Source organism: Cryptomeria japonica, chromosome 11 (genome assembly GCF_030272615.1).
Source record: "Cryptomeria japonica chromosome 11, Sugi_1.0, whole genome shotgun sequence".
NCBI lineage: Eukaryota > Viridiplantae > Streptophyta > Pinopsida > Cupressales > Cupressaceae > Cryptomeria > Cryptomeria japonica.
Genome location: NC_081415.1, coordinates 494,886,887 through 494,906,386, shown reverse-complemented (window position 1 = coordinate 494,906,386; position 19,500 = coordinate 494,886,887). Strand labels below are relative to the sequence as shown.

Genomic DNA, 19,500 nt, shown 5'->3' with positions numbered 1-19,500 from the left:
TGTGGTCCATTGAAGACGTAGCATCATCGACCTTCAAGAATCAACCAATAGAGTTACCAATAGCCTCATACCAGGAGTGCTCCCAAAAATGAAAAGGGGGATTTGGGAGGTGAACCCAAACTAGGCACACATTAAGTGGTTCAGTGAGAGGGTTAAAAGAGGTTGCCCAAGGCTTAACAAAGAGGGAGTGCACTCCCCAAGCCCATAATTTTCCTAAAACCAAATCCCGATCAGCCGAAGAAGTGAAAGAAGCAACGAAAAAGCCCTTAGCACAAGGAAAAAGCTCAATATTTTGAGCCATCAAGGGCCTCCAAGAGTCACTCACCCAGCGATGGAGGTCCAGTAGTGAAGGCCAAAGCCCAGAGAATCTACACACTAGAGCACAGTGTTGGTAGAATCCAATGTTGTCCAACACATCCTGTCCACAAACCACCACAGGGGAGGATTTGGCACATAGGAAGAGGACAAACCCCCTTGGAGGGTTGGGCAGCAGGTCTAGCCACATGAGAAAAGCTACATCCGCCAGCAAATGAGCTACAATAACATCATTATCATGATCTTCCTTGATTGAAGCAAGGAAATGGTGAAACATGTTGTGTATTAAATCATACTATTCCAAATCTAGCATATGAGGTTACTCAATCTAATTCTTGGAAATGTTTTAAATATGGCAACTCTTTTGGGATAATGAGGGATTTTAATATCACCAAGATTACAGAAGCTATCCACAATCAATTGCATTACTTCTTTCATTGTATAATCATTAAAGGGACTAGAAGTGTTACAATCCTCCTGATCTCACTTCAAACAATTACTAACCACCAACTTAATCTAATCATCTAAATACGTCAACCACTTGTGTCAATTCAACGAAGTCACTGTAGGAGTTAGAGCTATTTGTACCACTTCAAAAGGTAACTATTCAACAAGGATCAAACATTCCTCCACCTTATTAAATGTGTTCAAGACATCATTCGTTGTTTGATAAAGTGATCTCGGCAATCGTTTTATATCTTACTAAAATCAAATTTTTTGAATTACACAAAGGCTAGTAGGAACTTTAGCTCTGATACCACTCTAATATCCTCAAAGGATAAATTTACTCAAGTTTTTCACCTTCTTTCATCTAAGTTATTTTGTCAAACAATTTGTTTAAGGCAAAATGTATTTTTCCAAATTTGTAGAGATAATGTTAAATGTTTTATATAGATTTCTTGCTCGGAATTTGAATGAACAGTATGAATATACAAAATTTTATTTGCATACAACTGAATTAACAATTTCTTCCATATTCCAAGCAGATAAAAAAATGTGACAGTGATAAGCAAGCTAACCTTTTCTGCAAATGCAAATCTAAATATGAATACAAAATCAGACTAGGAATGATTTACACAACAACCTCCATAATAATTAAATAAGGTTTTGACCACGTCCAGGTATGTGACTCAAAGATTCCATACACTGAGTAGCAACAACAAAAAATCATTGATAATAATGCCAAACAATACTAGAGGCTACTCAAACCAGTGAGCAAATTCTATATCCACGAGTCATATTTTGAAGCTCCATTCATGCAAAACTCATATCGTTGCTCACAAGTTCAGACGTCAAACCCTCTTTTAAAGACTTCATTTTTGGCTCAGAGTGTAAAAAGGAATGAAATTAACCAAAATACTCACAATTGGCTCACCCAAGCCCACAACCCTAAACTTGTCCACATATATTCTATTCTTAATGAGAAATTATCTCCACGTCCATCCATTCACAATTATCTCACACCACAATGGTTTCTAAACTCTACACTCATAAAAGAATCCAAATTTGCAAGCTCCCGCCACTATGGTGAGAAAGAAATAAAACCACCAAACCCTCAAAATTTGTCTTTTCTAAGGAACCAATACCACACAAGTTGTCATGAAGATGTAAGAAATCACTTTTACGTTCCAACCCAAAAACCATGCCAATCTTAGCACTCATGACATGTAGAAGAAGAAGAAGAAATAATTATATTAATGTCCACGAGACTAAATATAGCCTATGGGACAAAATTGCCAACCACATTGGATTAAACATTAATTGACCTCTACATTTCAGCTCTCTTCTTATGCAGCGTGATGATAAGTGCTTCCAGCTTCTCAACAATTCCCTCATTGAAAATATTGTCCCAAGAGTTAGCTGTCAAGATGTTAATATAGCTGTCCATGTTGTCCTTGTATGAAAGGTTGTGCATATCCAATAATCTTCAGCAATACCAATTACATCCCAAGGAATATAATAGTCGATCATGCCACAAATATACTACACGCTGAAATGATGAAGAATTAAAGCTCCATCGAATGTCTTATTTCTCCATATTTCTCCCGCTGATAGCAAAGTCCAAATACTCATAATATTATATTTGCTCACTCTTATTTTCACAAAAAATTTCAAGGGTGACAAGTTGAAGGGATACACCAATATTGTTTCGGAAATGATATTTCTTACGAATATCACTTATATCAACAACCTTATGTGAGATTTTGCGAGAAGCGAGAATCGAGTCAAGATCTGATGTCGGTCATAGATCACATGCAACTCCTCATGCAACGGATGATCGAAGATCAAAATAGCTGAATGAAGATAATTTCGATATGAGAGAGAAATATAGACAAATAAGAGAATTTGGAGAAGACTCTTACAGAGCTATCATTCCACTACCTTGACTAGTGAAGGTGAGAGTATAGTGCTTATTATATAGAAAAATATAAGCATATACATCCAAGGGCTGCATTAACTCCTATTCCCCATAAAAAGTGGGAGGTTTTACCTTCTTGGTAAATGTCAAAACATGTGGCATAACCTCCTTACATGAAGACAAAAAAGGAGTTGAAAAAGTTGGCACATAAGGCCAAAAGAGGGTGTGAAACCCAACTACCCCATAACCCACTTAGGAAATGATAAAATAGTGGTTATGAGAGGTGGCACAACAAGCCAAAGGAGGGTGTGTAACTCAACTACCCATGTGAGGTGAAGAGTTACACATGTAGCTAAAGTATTTCGCCACGTGTCCTCATATAAACCACTCTTATTAACCTAAGCAAGCTTAAATAATATGTGTAGGAAAAATAAATACCCCCTAACATAAGGAAAATAAAAAACCTACTCTAACACCCCGCCTTAAGCGTAGCTTAGGTGGGTGAAAATATGGGTCCCGTCAAATGCAACCATGTTAGGTACCCATGTACATAGATAGCCCCCCCAAAAGAAGAAGCCCCCAATAAGAGGAATAGCCCCCCCCCTAAATAAGAAAAGAAAGAAAGAAAGAAAGAAGGACTAAGAAGTCCCTCCTGAAGAAGACACCTGTCGTATCCCAAGCAGAGATTGCAAATGAAGGAACTTGCTTTCGGTGAAGGGTTTGGTGAAGATGTCCGCAGTTTGCTCCGTTGTAGAACAATACTTAAGATCAATGATGCCTTCCTGAATGAGCTCCCAAATATAGTGCATATGTATCTCAATGTGTTTCGTCCTCTGGTGATGAACTGGATTTCTTGAGATCTGTATAGCACTTTGATTATCACAAAAGATGATAATAGGCTTTCTAACTGGAATACCAAACTCAGTGAGAATATTCTGAAGCCAAATAGCCTCAGTGGTGGCATTAACTGCCCCTCGATACTCAGCCTCTGTTGATGAAAGAGCAATTGCAGACTGCTTCTTACTCGACCAACAAACTAGACCAAAACCAAGTGAGAAGCAATACCCTGAAGTGGATTTGCGATCCTGAGAATCACCCGCCCAATCTGAATCCATATATCCCACCAAGTCAATATCCATGCCTGCTGCATACTGAATTCCATAATTGTGAGTACCCTAAATGTAGTGGAGAATTCGCTTAGCTGCTTTCCAATGCAACTCATGTGGCTCCTACATGAATCTAGAGACCATGCCCACCGCATATGAAATGTCAGGTCTCGTATGAGCCAAGTAGATGAGGCTCCCAACAATTTGTCGATATAAAGTGCTATCAACCAAGGGTGAAGAGCACTTAGCCTCAAGTTTGACCCCAGACAAAAAAGGAGTAGGTGTAGGCTTACAGTCAGCCATGCGAAATCTAGAGAGCATATCGAGTGCATACTTGGGTTGTCCAAGGAAGATGCCTGAAGAAGATTGAGTAATCTCAATTCCCAAGAAGTAATGTAGAAGACCCAAGTCTGACATCAGAAATCTATCATGTAGAGCAGTTTTCACTACCTTGATGGTGGATGAGTGACTCCCTGTGATCAACAAGTCATCAACATAGAGAACTAGAAATGTGAGAGTATCATCCTAGTGCACAATGTAGACGTTCGGATCAGAATGGCATCGAGTAAAACCAACTATCAGAAGGAAGGAGTCCATCTTGGCATACCAAGCTCAAGGAGCTTGTTTGAGGCCATAGAGAGACTTTCGAAGTCGACACACAAGTGAAGGATCTTGAACAAACCCTTGTGGCTGCTCCATGTAGATTTCCTCCTGAAGGTCACCATGAAGAAATGCACTCTTGACATCCATCTGATGAACTTCCCAACGATGGGTTGTAGCAATAGCAAGGACAAGCCGGATGGAATTCATCTTAGCAACTGGAGCAAAAGTCTCAGAGTAATCAACCCTTGGAACTTGGGAAAAGCTTTTTGCTACCAAGCGAGCCTTATACTTATCAACCGACCCATCTGCTGCAAATTTTGTTCGATAGATCCACATGCATCGAACAAGTTTCCTTCCCTTAGGAAGAGGAACTAAATCCCATGTGTGATTCCTTTCCAGGGAATTAAACTCTTCTTGCATTGCAGCATCCCATTTGGGAACACCTGTAACTTCTCGAAAAGACTGTGGATCAGATAATGAAGCAATGAAGAGATGTGGAGCTTGCTGAAATTGTGACCTAGTTCTTCTAGAATCTGATGGATCACCAAGCCAATCTCCTGCTGACTCAAAAGTTTGTCGAGCCCAAAGAGGCACTGAACCTGGAGAGTCTGGGGGAGAATCATCAACCTCTGAAGGATGACTATGAGAAGAATGTGAATCCTCACCATCACTGTCACCATCTGAAGTGAAGGAAGAAGACTCCTCAATAGGATTAGGAGGATTAAGATCCTCAAAAGAACTGTCATCATCATGCAATGTCTCCAATGTGATAGTGGATGGAGAAGTGGTATGAGAAGAAATAGAAGAACTCTCCTCAAAACAAACACTCCTCTCAATAAACAACTCATGTGTAGAGGGATGGAGAAGTCTATACCCTTTGACATCATCTGGATACCCAACAAATATGCAAGGCTTGCTCTGCAGATCCATAGCCTTGCGTTTCTCTGCTAGAATGTGGGCCCATGCAAGAGAACCAAACACTCTGAAATGCTTAACTGTAGGTTTTCGACCGGTTCAAGCTTGAAAATGAGTTACCCCCTTCACAGCTTTATGAGGAACTCGGTTCTGGATGTAACATGCACAATTGATGGCCTCTGCCCAATACTGAGGTGCCAAAGATTTGGAGTGAATCATACAATTTGCCATCTCCTTCAAGGACCTATTCTTCTGTTTTGCGACACCATTCTGCTGAAGACTGTATGGAACTGTGTGCTGCATATTGATACCTTCTAAAGCACAAAATTGTTCAAACTGATTATTAACATATTCACCCCCATTATCTGTACGCAGAATCTTGATGAACTTCCCAGATTGTTTCTCTGCAAAAACTTTGAAATCTAGAAAATTCTCAAATACCTCATACTTTTGTTTGAGAAAGTAAACCCATGTAAATCTAGAAAAGTCATCAATAAATGTTAAGACATATCTAGCCCTGTTGAAAGATGGTTGTGCAAATGGTCCTGCCAAGTCACTATGTACCAACTCCAATAGTTGTGTAGCTCTCCATGATTTGTCTTTATCATGATTACCAAGAATACATCCCTGGCAAACTCCATCAGAAAATCGAATAGAAGGCAACCCTGAAACCATGTCCTGTTGACTGAGTTGTTGCAAGTAACGATAGTTCAAGTGGCCAAATCGTTGATGCCACAAACAACTAATCTCATCTGCATGAGTGAGTAAAATAGTCGAAGGAGAGTCAGGAACAAAGTGAGAAAACTGATATAATCTGGATTGATGATCTGCTTTTCCCACAGCAATAGTAGACCCATTATGCATTTCACTGATTACCATTGTATCTAGTGTGAACTCAACTCGCTCGCTAGAACCAGTGTGAGTGATCTGATAAACAGATAGGAGATTAGTTGATAAAGATGGAACACAAAGAACATCCTTAAATGTTCCTTCGCCCACATCAACAGACCCTCTCCCATGCACTTCAACAGGAGTGTCATCACCCATTAGTATGGAAGGCATAGAACATGGCTCTAAAGAGGCGAAATCATCTTTTGAAGAAGTCATCTGGTGCGAAGCACCCGAGTCAATTATCCAAGAATTGGGTTGTGAAGCAACAGCAACTAAGGCCTTACCATTTCCTTTCCCTTTACTCTTATCTGTATCCTTAGAAGATCCTTCTGATGAACTCTATTTGACTGAATCAGGCACCTTGATATTATTCTTTTCAAGAAGATTTGAAAGGTGATCAATTTGTTTCTTTAAACATTATGTTCATCATGACCAAGCCTCTTACAATAAGAACACTTGACCTTCTCCTTCTTAGGTTGTTCACCTCTTGATGAAGAGGTCTGATTATTTGCTTTTGAAGTAGCAGATTTTTTATCTTTTTTCTTCTCCCCTTGGTTATTTTGTTTCTTATCTTGCTTACTAGACCCTTTTTGTTCTTTTGTGCCTTGATTTACAACTAAGGCATGTGACTTAGAGGGTTTTATTGTACCCATTTGAATCAATTTGTCTTGCTCCCTAGTGAGTTCTGCGGCAAATTCATCCAGAGAAGGCATTTTGAATGTGTTACCTAGGGCACATTTTGTAGCATGGAATGTAAAAACAAACATTGAATAGTTAGGACCAAGCTTAGAAAGAATACTCAAGATCGATTGCTTATCATCTTTCTTAGTTCCACACCGTTCCAATTGCAATCTTATAGACTTAAGTTTAGTGAAGAAGTTTTGTATAGTATCAAAATTGGTTGGATTCAACCCTATGAGTTTCATTCTTTAACTGATGACCTCTTAGTTCATCCTGCTTACCAAAGAGGTTTTCCAAAATGGTCCACACTGCATTTGGTGTAGTGGCAGATTCAATGTGAAAAAGGAGGTCTGGAGAGACTAACATACATAGAGTACCAAAAGCTTCATCACATTTATTAAACCATTTAATCTTTTCTGCAGCATCTTGAGGTTCAATTTTAAGTCCTATAGTAACACAATGATATCCATGTCTTTTCAGATATATTATCATCTTAGATTTTCATTCAAAATAATTATATGGTGTTAAAAGTGGAACTATAGATGCATCCATGATAGTAGAAAAAAAGATTGCAAAGAATCAGGAAAAGTGCAAGAAAGAAGGCACAAGAGACACCCCCCCTTTTCACTAGTCTCAGAAATCACCCCCCCCCCCCCCAAATATTACAAGGTTGGCACTTTATAATTAGTGCATTTACAGGCTTTTTATCAAATTACAATTATTTTAAGAAACCAATAGAGATTTTAAATACAAATAATTTGAGATAAGATCTGAAACAAATTAGCCTTATAACTGCTTAATTTATCTCAATACCTTTCCAACAACTATTAGTTTTTTTAAAAACAGAGTTGTGAGGAGAAAGATATGACCAGTTGAAGAGAAAAAGAAGCGGCTGATACAACCTTTAATATCTGATAGAAAAAGGCAAAAAAAATCAATTAGACCTGCAATAATGGAGAGTGCTCATTTCTAGCTTTTCGTCAAGTATTTGTTTGCAAAAATCTGTCACCCAAGGCAAAAGTTGTGCAACTTTTAAGAAAGGTTGAATTTCCCTGATAGAAAAACGGCTTAGGCCCTATTCAAGCTCGATTTCTGAAAAATTTATTAATTTTTTGGAAATACCATCCAAAACCCAAAAGTTTTTCGATGTTGGGAAGAAAACCCAGAAATCGTTTTTCGTGAAAGTGAACAGAAGTTGGAACACTAAAGCCGAAATGAAAACAGCTCCAGTAAAAAAAATTTACTTTGATTTTTTACTGTGTCCTCCAAACTCTAATTTTGGTGAAGTAAAAGTCACTTTTGACTTTGTCAAGCCTTATGGACACTCTGGAAATTCTTATTAAGCTTCCAATATTACCACAAAGCTGCAATCACCCAGATATTACAAAAACACATACATGTAAACCAGATTTAACTAGAAGCTATTTTCCTTTAAACTGTTCTCATTCTCCAGATCACAAGAGAATGCAGGAGAAAAGCATACTTAGTTTTTAAGGAAAATATTAGTTATATAAAAATCTCAAATCCCTTAAATAAATCAAAAAAAAAAAACAATGAACAATACCAAACAATAAGCTCTAATACCATGTGAGATTATGCGAGAAGCGAGAATCGAGCCAAGATCTGATGTCAGTCGTAGATCACATGCAACTCCTCATGCAACGGATGATCGAAGATCAAAATAGCTGAATGAAGATAATTTCGATATGAGATAAAAATAGAGACAAATAAGAGAATTTGGAGAAAACTCTCACCGAGCTATCACTCCACTAACTTGACTAGTGAAGGTGAGTATAGTGCTTATTATATAGAAAAATATAAGCATATACATCCAAGGGGTGCATTAACTCCTATTCCCCATAAAAAGTGGGAGGTTTTACCTTCTTGGTAAATGCCAAAACATGTGGCATAACTTCCTTACATGAAGACAAAAAAAAAGTTGAGAAAGTTGGCACATAAGGCCAAAAGAGGGTGTGAAACTCAACTACCCCACAACCCACTTAGGAAATGACAAAATAGTAGTTATGAGAGGTGGCACAACAAGCCAAAAGAGGGTGTGTAACTCAACTACCTGTGTGAGGTGGAGAGTTACACATGTAGCTGAAGTATTTCGCCACGTGTCTTCATATAAACCACTCCTATTAACCTAAGCAAGCTTAAATAATGTGTAGGAAAAATAAATACCCCCTAACATAAAGAAAATAAAAAACCTACACTAACACCTTACACCATTATAAGAGAGGTCCACGACCTACCTATCACAAATTGATCCAAGGCAATATTCCACATCCAAGCAAAACAATAAAATATAACCGCCAAGCTCTTCAAATGGGCTACGCTCAGGATGCACATGTAATACTTTATTTTAATCCAATAAAATCATTGACCTCTATCAAGTATCCAATCTTTACATATCCATAAATTAATGGCTAAAAGAGACTTCAGGAATTTGATGTACTTATTTATAAAATATATTAGTATGTACCAAAAATAATAGTAAAATTTGTTAAATTCTTAGATGAAATCTCCAACACATTAATCAATGGCAATGGTGCGCAAAAGATAAGTTGGGTTTTCATTCAATCCACCGAGAAATCTCAAGGATTTTTGTCCTTAGATTTCTTGAACCGAAAGCTAGAAGCTCTAAGAGATCTTTACAGAGAATAATAAAACCAACCATGCCCAAAAGTGTCCCAATCTACTTTTTTTATAGCCCAAAAGTGTCCCAATCTACTTTTTTTATAACCCTCTCAAGAAACTTCTAGAAAACTTTTCAAAACCTCCTCCTTTAATTTTAAGCTTTAAGCAAAGAGAAATATTAAAGCGAACCTCTTTTGATTCTTCCTCGACACAAAATAAGTCACTTTAATAGAAGAGAATCATCTGTAGAATAAATGTTCTTCTAAAATAATAAACACCAAGAATACGAATCCATTAAAGTCCTGCATGCAAAAAGTTGTGAATCTAACTGGAGACAAGTGGCAAGGGTTCTATTTTATTTGTAGTAGTAAAATACCTCCACAAAAGCTGAAACATGGCATATTTCATGCATTTACCCATCATTTGCATGTCAAATTGTTCCAAAAATGAATTTTTGTTTACGGACATTTTGATGTCATTGTAGATGCCTCTCGGCATAATTGAAATAAATCATCATTAAATTTATTTATTTATTTCAACTTAAATTTTCATTATTCAAATTCTAAGGTCCAAATATAGAGGACTTTACAATTACCCAGTAGATTGTAACCATGCTACAACATCACCTTTATACATACCCTCTCCTTCCATATTTAATCATTTTTCATTTTCCCAAGTTCAACAGTAATTTTTAATATGTGAAAAGGCACTACCTACAACTAAATTATCCTAATAATAACTTTTCCATAATAGTCCTTGTAATCTTTCGTTTTTTAAAAGAAAATCAAAGAATCTGCACCCACATCTTGCTAATTTTTTCACATTGGACTTTCTGAAGTAAAAATCCGTATCTAACATCTCATGCTTCCTTATATTACTATCAATGATTGTTTGTGCTCTTAAAACATGGTTGCGAGTGTTGTTTACGTTTCCTCCTTTACACTACAATATCGTTGAGCTCTCTAAGCGTTCAAGATTTGCCACTTACGTAGAATTCAAATAAGACGGTCAGCTTGTGATTTTATAAAATCTTTCAATTGAAAGTTTACACATTTTGTCTCCGAAATGGGTTTTAAGATAGTAGATCGCAACTTTTAACCCATTCTACACTATTTTCACACTTATTCAAAAGTTATGCCATATACTTCATTTGTTACAACTAATGATATCAAGTAGGTCTAGAAAAAAGTGTCATAACAGTGCATTCAATGATTTTCCACATGCTGCAAGCTCTTAACCTTCATCGTATACTATTTTCTTCATTTACCACCCAAACTCAACCAATCAACATATGCTTGTGACTTTTTTTCAGTTGCCTATTTTATTAATCTAATTCATAATGACATTAAACCGGATGTTATCAAGTACTCATTGTACTAAAAATTATCAATAAAGTTTATTTTATTTTATTTGCATTCATGCCTTAGTTTTCTTGAGTTACCAACTGTACGCATTCTCTAGTATACCATTGATTGGCTTATAAGTTCTCTATCGTACTGTTGAATGGATCATTTGCATGTGCTTCTTTATTTTTGGTCAGTTGTCTACTGTTCATCGTCCTTTCCTTATTTGGTGTACTCCTTATTGAAATCATCATTCTACGTCATAGTCAGCAATTATTGTTGTATGTTTTGCTTTCAAGTTAGTCACTTGTATAATTGACTCACATTTGGCACAATACCTTGGCATGCTATCGATCGGGCCATTTTCTTGTCAATTTCTTGGGTTGGGGATATATCTTCTTAATCTTCCTTTTCACACTTCCTTTTCTTAGTTGTGAAATCTATTTTATTGCTTGGTCATTTGATTGTGTTCATTTTTCTTTTGCTGATCAATCTATATGTTGTAGTTGGCAACTATATTTGGTTTTCAATTTCATTATTTGTGCATTGTGCAATACACTCTTGTCTGATTGAAGATCTTCATGTTGTAATCTATTTTATTTATTCAAATGCTTGACATTGTACTCACAAGGGCATGGATATTACCTTTGGACAGCCTAGCTGCTGCAAGACTTAATGGCCCTTCTGTGTTTGAGGAAGCGATTATCCATTTCAAATAACTTAGGTCACTGTTGTTAGTGTAGAACCAGTTAACAGGCATACATAAATTTTTTAATAATAAGTTGCACGGGCTAAAAATGACCATTGTGTTCAAAGTGTTTATTAAGACCACCATAACAATTTCAATAGACCTATCTGTGGAGAACATCATCCTGGCACAAATCCCTAGGATATGCCACTGTAGTAAACAGCCTAAAATGCACATTCAATTAGTAACAACCACAAGCCAGAGAGTGCAAGGCATGACCGAGCAACCACCAGCAAGAACAATAAACAATTCTTTGATAGCTTTCTATTGTTATTTTATGATAATCCTGCCTACTTATACTTTTCCTAAACACCGCACATCCTAAAGTAAAAATTAAATTATTAAAAGACTGAGAAAGCATCACACAATGCTTTGTATGCAGCACCACAACGTTTGAAATTCTCCTCGGCTATTACCTGTTTAGAAAACCACCAATGGCCATTAGTGTTTGTCTACTCTAAATACAATTTGTGTAATATCAAAGCAACTTCTAAGAGAATAATACTCCAGGGAAAGAAAAGCATAAGAACCCAAGAGGGACACAATCTATAATAACAAGTTATTGTGGATTATTAAAAATGTAAAAATTCTAAGAGAGTACCTAGACCTGATAATCTGCTCAAAAGTTTATTCGGGTAACTGGTGATTTATAAAAAAATTGACAATTGGAAAGTTACAGACAATGGTTACACATGCTTTTCTATTTTGGGAAAATTTAATTGGCACTTCTGATCGGAAAATTCAAATAGGTTACTCGAGCAGAAATTAAGGAGTAAAATACTTGGGCAGTGCCCTTTGATGAGAAACATGATGCAAGTTGTGAGAACTCTTCACTAAAGGATCTTACTCGCTATTAATGTATTGGCATACGGAATAGACCTGAGGAGTTTAATTAACAAGAATGTTATATAAGGGCAAAAAAGTGTAATTTCTCCATGCCTTTCTTTCACCAACATGTCTTATAAGCTGGACGATGCATTATCCAGTTATTTGAAATTTAAAACAGATAGAATACCCTAAGTTAAGCCAGGGGGAAAAACAAGATAATATATTCACCAGTTAACTCATTTAAGTTTTTTAATTGGGTCAGATTTACATGATATGATTGCCTATATACCAAAATGACATAAAGGTTTGCATGGACAAAGAAGTCCTGCAGCAGAAAAGGCTACCGGAAGAAATATGTAATCCTTCTCTCATCTTACTTTTACTCATTTTCTCAGTTATGTTAGTTACTCTATATCTTCAACATTCCTATTTTGTCACTCTTTTTCTTAGTGTTCATTTTGACTTTTCTAATAGGAATGTAACAGAGGAATCTAAGAGCCTTTTTATTCGGTATTCATTAAGATATGCAAATGCATTTCTACATTCTGGAACACAATTGTCGACTTTTTTCATCACATCTGAAGCTAACCTTTGAAGGACCTGGATTCTTATCAGGATGCCATTTGAGAGCACATTGACGAAACCTGCACGGATATCAGAAAGAAGCCCATCATGTCTTTCAGAAAAAAAGAGATGAAACTAATTTAATTCTGATTCTTTTGCAACAGATTTAATTGCAAATAGCATTTCCTGATTGTGAAGTTTACTTTATAAAAATTAATCAATAAATCCAACTTACGCTTGCTTAACATCATCTAGTTTCAAAGGGCCATTGGGAGCTAAACCAAGAGTCACTCTGTCAGAGGCTGATCCTATACTGAGAGTCTCATCTTCACTCTCATCATTCTCTAAATATGTTCTTCTTCTAGTCCAATTCCACGATTTTTGGTTCTTGAACTCATCCAATTTACTAAATGACCAATAAAACCATCTCCCTCCAAGCTTCACTTCAAAAACTTTCTCATCTGGATCATCATCCCAAGGAAAATGTGTGTTTTTATTTTTACCTGTATTCAGCTAAAACAACATCAATGTTCATAGCACACAACTAGAATAGTCATTCAATGTTATTGAAACTCTTATCTGATCGTGGTGAAGAATTATTTTTCCAATCATCGTAACGCCACTTTACAAATAAGATTCACAAAAGCAGTTGCATGTTGCTAGTTCATACTATAGTTTCAGCAGAAAAAAGACTAACACAAATGCCACTGAGCTATATATTATTCAGATTTGTCTCATTAGTCAAAAAATTAAAAAATTAATAAATATTCAAGAGTACAAGCAGTAGAGTTTATGAACCTCACCAAGTGCTATTTATTACCAGAAATGTGTATATCCGTGAATTACCAAAATATTTATTTCTTGATTCATATCATGAGTTACTTATTCCCTATCGCATAACACTAGCGAGTGTTATTTTATTCAAATCTTCCACTGATTATGCTTGGTAAAAATTATATAACTTTTTGAAGTGCAAGCAAAACTACAGGAGAAGGCAGCAAGGATCATCACCTCTAGGTTGTATTCCCAACTGATTGGATGTTTCAATGATCATATCCTCAATCGTAATTAAAAGGCCCCACTGCTATCAGTATAACCAATTTTCTCGACTGTTATTTTGAGAGGGCAAAAATTGACAAAAGAAAATATAGTAATATTTTGTATGGACAAAATTAGAATTCAGCTTCAATACTAGGGGGCAGTTAACCATGTTCCCCTTACCACTCCATTTCTGGGACTGTAGGAAGTGGCACAGGCAGTGGTGTCGTCACTTTGATCATTCCCACTCCTCAAATTTCCAGGTCTTTCATACATATGCCCTTGTAGTTCCTTAATGCAGGTCTTTCTTCCTTGTGTCTTGTTCAGTAGTGTTTGAATGGATATCTTTGAAATTGTTGCTCTTCAAGGTTATTAAAATTCATTAACTTTGCCAAGAAGATGGTTGATTCTTAAGTTCATCCATAATCCTGAGTATTTGTAAAAATTTTAAATTTAAAAGCATCTTTGTGAGCATATACATTCTTGCTTATTAGCCCCAAGTACACTAACTAATACAGCACTGGGATTGTAAAGTTATTTAACAAGAGCACACAATTGATGCTAACCTAGCTTGTACCTGCCCCAATAAGTTCACAAAGCATCATAAAAAAGGCCTACGATACCGCATGGATTTGCATTACACTTGCAAATGCTCTCAAAACTTGCAAATTGTCTTTTAACTTCTGCACCCTGCCTCTCTGCATATTAACCAAAGCACTGTGTGGATTTTTTTTGACATGCATGAAACTCAATGTTTGCCAATAACTCTCATGCTTCGGTGCCCCACAATTCTGTGAAGTCTATACATCAGAATTGAGAACAATAAACATAGTCATGCAAACAATGCAAACCATGCTTGTGTTTCCACTCTCTATTTCCCCAACACTATCAAAGTTGAAAACATTGCATGTGCTCAGAGAACTTTTTCTCTTTGTATACTTGCTTCTAATTCTTGATTCCCCACAAGCCTATCAAACATATTGGTTAAATGCTAAGTTACCGGGTTGGCCCTTGGACTCCCCTGGTACCAGTCCTGGTTCGAATTGGTTCTTGGTTCGGGTCTGGTTCGACCAGGGTTCGAAAAACCCAGAGGTGGTTCGTCCATGGTCGAACCCAGTAGAACCCGGGCGGACCCAGGTCGAACCCGAGCGGCTGGGCGGCTCAAAAAAGCAAAATATATGCAAAGTTTTTTTGTTTTTTTAATTCCGCCTTCTAAAAAGTGAAACTTATACCCTAAAAGTGACTTCTAAAACATTATATTCACTCATTTCACCTCATTTATGTTGCAAACAAAAGTTTTATAAGAGCAGGTTGAAGAAAGGGTGAACAAAATTTGGCTTCCAAGATCAAAAAGGAGTTGAAGACTGATTTTTTAAGCTTCAACAAGTGTTGCAGCATCATTTCCATACATTTTCAAGCTTCCATTGGCTGCAAGAGGTAGGTTTTTTAACATTTTTCTCCAACTATTTTTGTTTCACAAATTGTCAAACATGAAACTTGATTTTTTTTTCATTATTTAGTTTTTGTTTTTGAATATGTTAATATTATTTCTTGCCATAGGAACTAGAATGGCATCTACATCTTCCTCAATTGGCAATGAATAAATAATTGCAAAACAAAGAAATGATCCAAATTCTCCCTTATGGAAGTATGTTGACATTATAAAACAACTTCCAAGAGGTGGGGGATTCCGTTGGAGATGCCAAGGATGTGGTATTGAACGTAATAGTTCATATTATCGGGTGGTAGGCCATTTGTGTGGAATAAAAGGAAGACGCATCAAATAATGCCCTGGAAAAGATGGTAAACCTATACCAGATGAGACGGTGATGAAATATATTAGGGAGCACGAGGCGACAGAAGAGAGAGAAGCCCATAGATTGAACCAAACCGCATCAAAGAAAACAAGGGAAATGCAAGCCCCTTCTAATCCCAATATTGTAGTAGAAGACCATCCCTTCTTTGCCACAAATGAACCTCAAAGTGCACCACCCTTGACACGTAAAAGAACAAAGGGGCCTTTAGAAACCGCATTCCAAAATGAGAGTAGAGACAATGCTAACGAAGATTTAGTAAGGTGCATTTATGCAAATGGGTTGTCTTTCAATGTTGTTCGCTACCCATATTGGAAGCAAATGATAAAAAGTGTTAATGAGGCTCCAAGAGGGTATAAGGGCCCCAGTTATGAGAAGGTACGTGGAACATTATTGGAGAAAGAGGTGAAGAGGGTTGAAGATGCATTGAAACCCATAAGGGATTCATGGGTTGAGACAAGTGTAACAATTGTTTCAGATGGGTGGAAAGATGCTAAAAACCGTCCCTTGACCAATGTCATAGTGGTGTCCCCTAAAGGGGCAATATTTTTGAAAGCTATGGATTGTGAGGGCCAAATAAAAGATGGCCAATTTATTGCAGAAATTCTCATCTCTGCCATTGAGTCAATGGGACCCCGCAATGTTGTCCAAGTCATAATGGACAATGCAAAAAGTTGTAGAGCTGCTGGTTTGTTGGTTGAGCAACGCTATGATCAAATCTTTTGGATACCTTGTGCGGTACATTCACTCAATCTTATGCTACAAAAGATTGGGCAAAAAATAAAATGGATCAGAGATATGTATGCAAAGACTGAGGACATCCAGATGTTCATCACAAACCACCACATGTCTCAAGGGATTTTTAGAACCTATTCGAATTTGGAGCTATTGAAGGTAAGTGAAATAGTAATTTAATTTTACATTTTCTGATTTTTTTAATTTTCAATGTTCAAAATATCATTGTGTAAGCTATTTTGTGTATTCTTCTTTAAAGTTTGGCTTTATTTTTTAATCATTTGGCATTTATTTGTGTTATAGGTTGTTGAGACCCATTTTGCATCAAACACAATCGTCTTAAGACGACTTGTGAAAGTTAGAGTGGCACTATGCAATATGGTGATCAGCACCAATTGGACTGTACGGAAGCAGAGTAGCACTGAGAGGGCAGAAAAAATTAGAAAGAGAATATTGAATGAGAAATGGTGGGAACTTGTTACATATCTCCTAAGTATCACTAAGCCCATCATGAGCATGATTCGCTATACAGACATGGATAGGCTTTGCATAGGTGAGATTTATGATGGCATTGACTCAATGCTTGAAAAAATAAAGGTCACTATAAATGAAAAAGAGAATGACCCCCAAGAGAAATTCTTCAAAGAACTAGAAGCAATTTTTGTAGAAAGGTGGAATAAAATGACCACTCCTTTGCATCTTCTTGCCTATGCCTTGACACCTAAGTACTATAGCAATCAGTTTCTTGATAAACCAGGAAGGATTCCACCATGGAGAGATCTAGAAGTATCTGATGGGTACAAGGCAGCATTTCTTAGACTATATCGTGATGATGATTTGCAAGATGTTGTTACAAATGAGTTCATAGAATTCGCAAATGGGAATGGTCTAAGTGTTGATGCACTTCGTCATAGATCCAAGAAGGATGCTCATAGCTGGTGGTACTTCCATGGCACATACTTCCAACACCTACAACCCCTTGCTATAAAAGTTTTATCACAAGTAAGTTTAATTAATTAAAATTTTAAATTTACAAGTTTTAGTTTATTTATAGTTTACATTCTCTTCATAGGTTGCTAGTAATTTTATTTGTATTAATGTATAGCTTTAATTGTTTACTTTGTCTTCATAGGTTGCTAGTTCATCTACTACAGAAAGAAATTGGAGCACATACTCTTTCATCCAGTCAGTAAAGCGCAATAGGCTGCTATCAAAAAGAGCGGAGAATTTAGTATATGTGCATTCCAACCTACATCTTCTTTCACACAAACAACGTGACTACACACAAGGGGAAACGAAGATGTGGGATATAGAGCTAGATCATACTGATTTGGATGCACCTGCTTCTCAGCTTCTTGCATTGACACTTGATGACTCGGAAATCGAGCCAACTTATAGTGCAAGTGCAAGTGGCATTGGCTCATCTAATGTCAATGTCAATGAGGAGGAGGAGGATGAATTAGATGATTCATTTGATGATTAAAATTTATATTGTTGAAAGTTGAAACAATGATACTTGAATATTGTCATTTTGATATTAAACTTGATGTATATGATGCTATTAGGGTATCATCATGATGCTATGATTACAAGCTTATGTTTGTTTTGTTGTTTATATGATGCTATGTGACATGCAAATTTTAATAAATGCTTATAGGCAAATTTTAATAAATGCTTATAGGTTTCACAAATATCAAAATATATATATATATAAAAAATTACATGTTTTTGTACTAACGAACCTAAACGAACCCATCCCCTTTTCAAAATTTTGCCATACCGGCATACCGGGTTCTTCGAACCCGAACCGGTAACTTAGGTTAAATGGTTGACTTGCATTGCCTGCATCATTGCTTTCTATACTTGCTATGCCCTTAATCCTATTGTGTGCACAAGGTTATGAGTAATCAGATTGTGATTGCATTAACTCTTAATTGAGTTATAAGATCATTATTATATTCTTATTTAGATAATTATGTTATCTTAGGTGTTATATTTAGGTAGCTAAGTCGGTCTGAGTGACATGCAAGGCATAAGTAGGGTATATATAGGAGCTAGTAGGTAGGAATTATCATCATATTGCAAATTGTGTTCTTATTGGAGATATTTGGTGTTTTGCCCCCTTGACGTGGCTTATTTTTTCAATTATTATCAAGTAGTTGAAGCATATTTCCTACTCTATTCTTTGACCTTCATTATGTTGTATGGCAACAAAAAGTTGTAATGGCATCCTTATACGTGTAATTGGCTTTGTCAAATGAAGAGAAAGAAGGGATGTGTCACCAGATGGTCCATTTTCCAAGAGAAACTCATTACACATTATGGTGACAATCTCATGGGTAGCTACTTTAGCTCAAGTAGGGTCAAAGATTATTTTCATCAATTCCAAACTTCGTCAACAAGAGTGGAGAATGTTGCAAAGGAAATTTTGAAAATAAATATTCCAAAGAGGTACATGTGTTCCCATATTCTATGTTGCAAGCTTCAAGGGTGAGTTGTTGCAGATTTTAAAGGATATTTATTGCAGTTTTGAAGGACAATTTATGCAGACCTTAAGGGGGAATATTTGCATACTTATGAACAGAGATTCTTGAGCAGAACTGTGAAGGGTTTCAGATTTGATTGGAGAAGGTGGTCAAACATTCACCAATTCATTATTTTCAAAGGTTAGTGTCTTCTATTTTGTGAGATGAGGAAGTTGGTGCCTCTCACTCAAAGAGATTGGTTTCTCTTGCTGAGTTGGTGCTTAATGGAGGGGATGAGTGTCTCCTATGGGTCGGTGCCTATGAAGCGTGTAAGAAGATATATATAAAAGCCATATTTTGCCATGGTTTTCTTCCGCAAGGGTTTCCATATAAAATCGTGTGTGCATCTTGTGTTCTTCATTGCTAGATCTTTCTTGTGATTATTGCTCCATGAT

The 19,500-nt window shown here is 36.6% G+C and overlaps 1 protein-coding gene across 1 annotated transcript in view; it reads right to left on the bottom strand.

The window, feature by feature from the left end:
* Positions 1-11,589: 11,589 nt before the first annotated feature.
* Positions 11,590-19,500, bottom strand: part of LOC131068311 (uncharacterized) — a 143,732-nt gene continuing 135,821 nt past the window's right edge. Inside the window, exons 5-7 of the mRNA XM_058003481.2 lie at positions 13,229-13,496; positions 13,019-13,073; positions 11,590-12,017 (exon numbers count right to left, since the gene is read on the bottom strand). Of these exons, the coding sequence (XP_057859464.2) occupies positions 11,943-12,017; positions 13,019-13,073; positions 13,229-13,496 (398 nt within the window). The 3' untranslated portion in view covers positions 11,590-11,942. The remainder of the gene's footprint in view (positions 12,018-13,018; positions 13,074-13,228; positions 13,497-19,500) is intronic.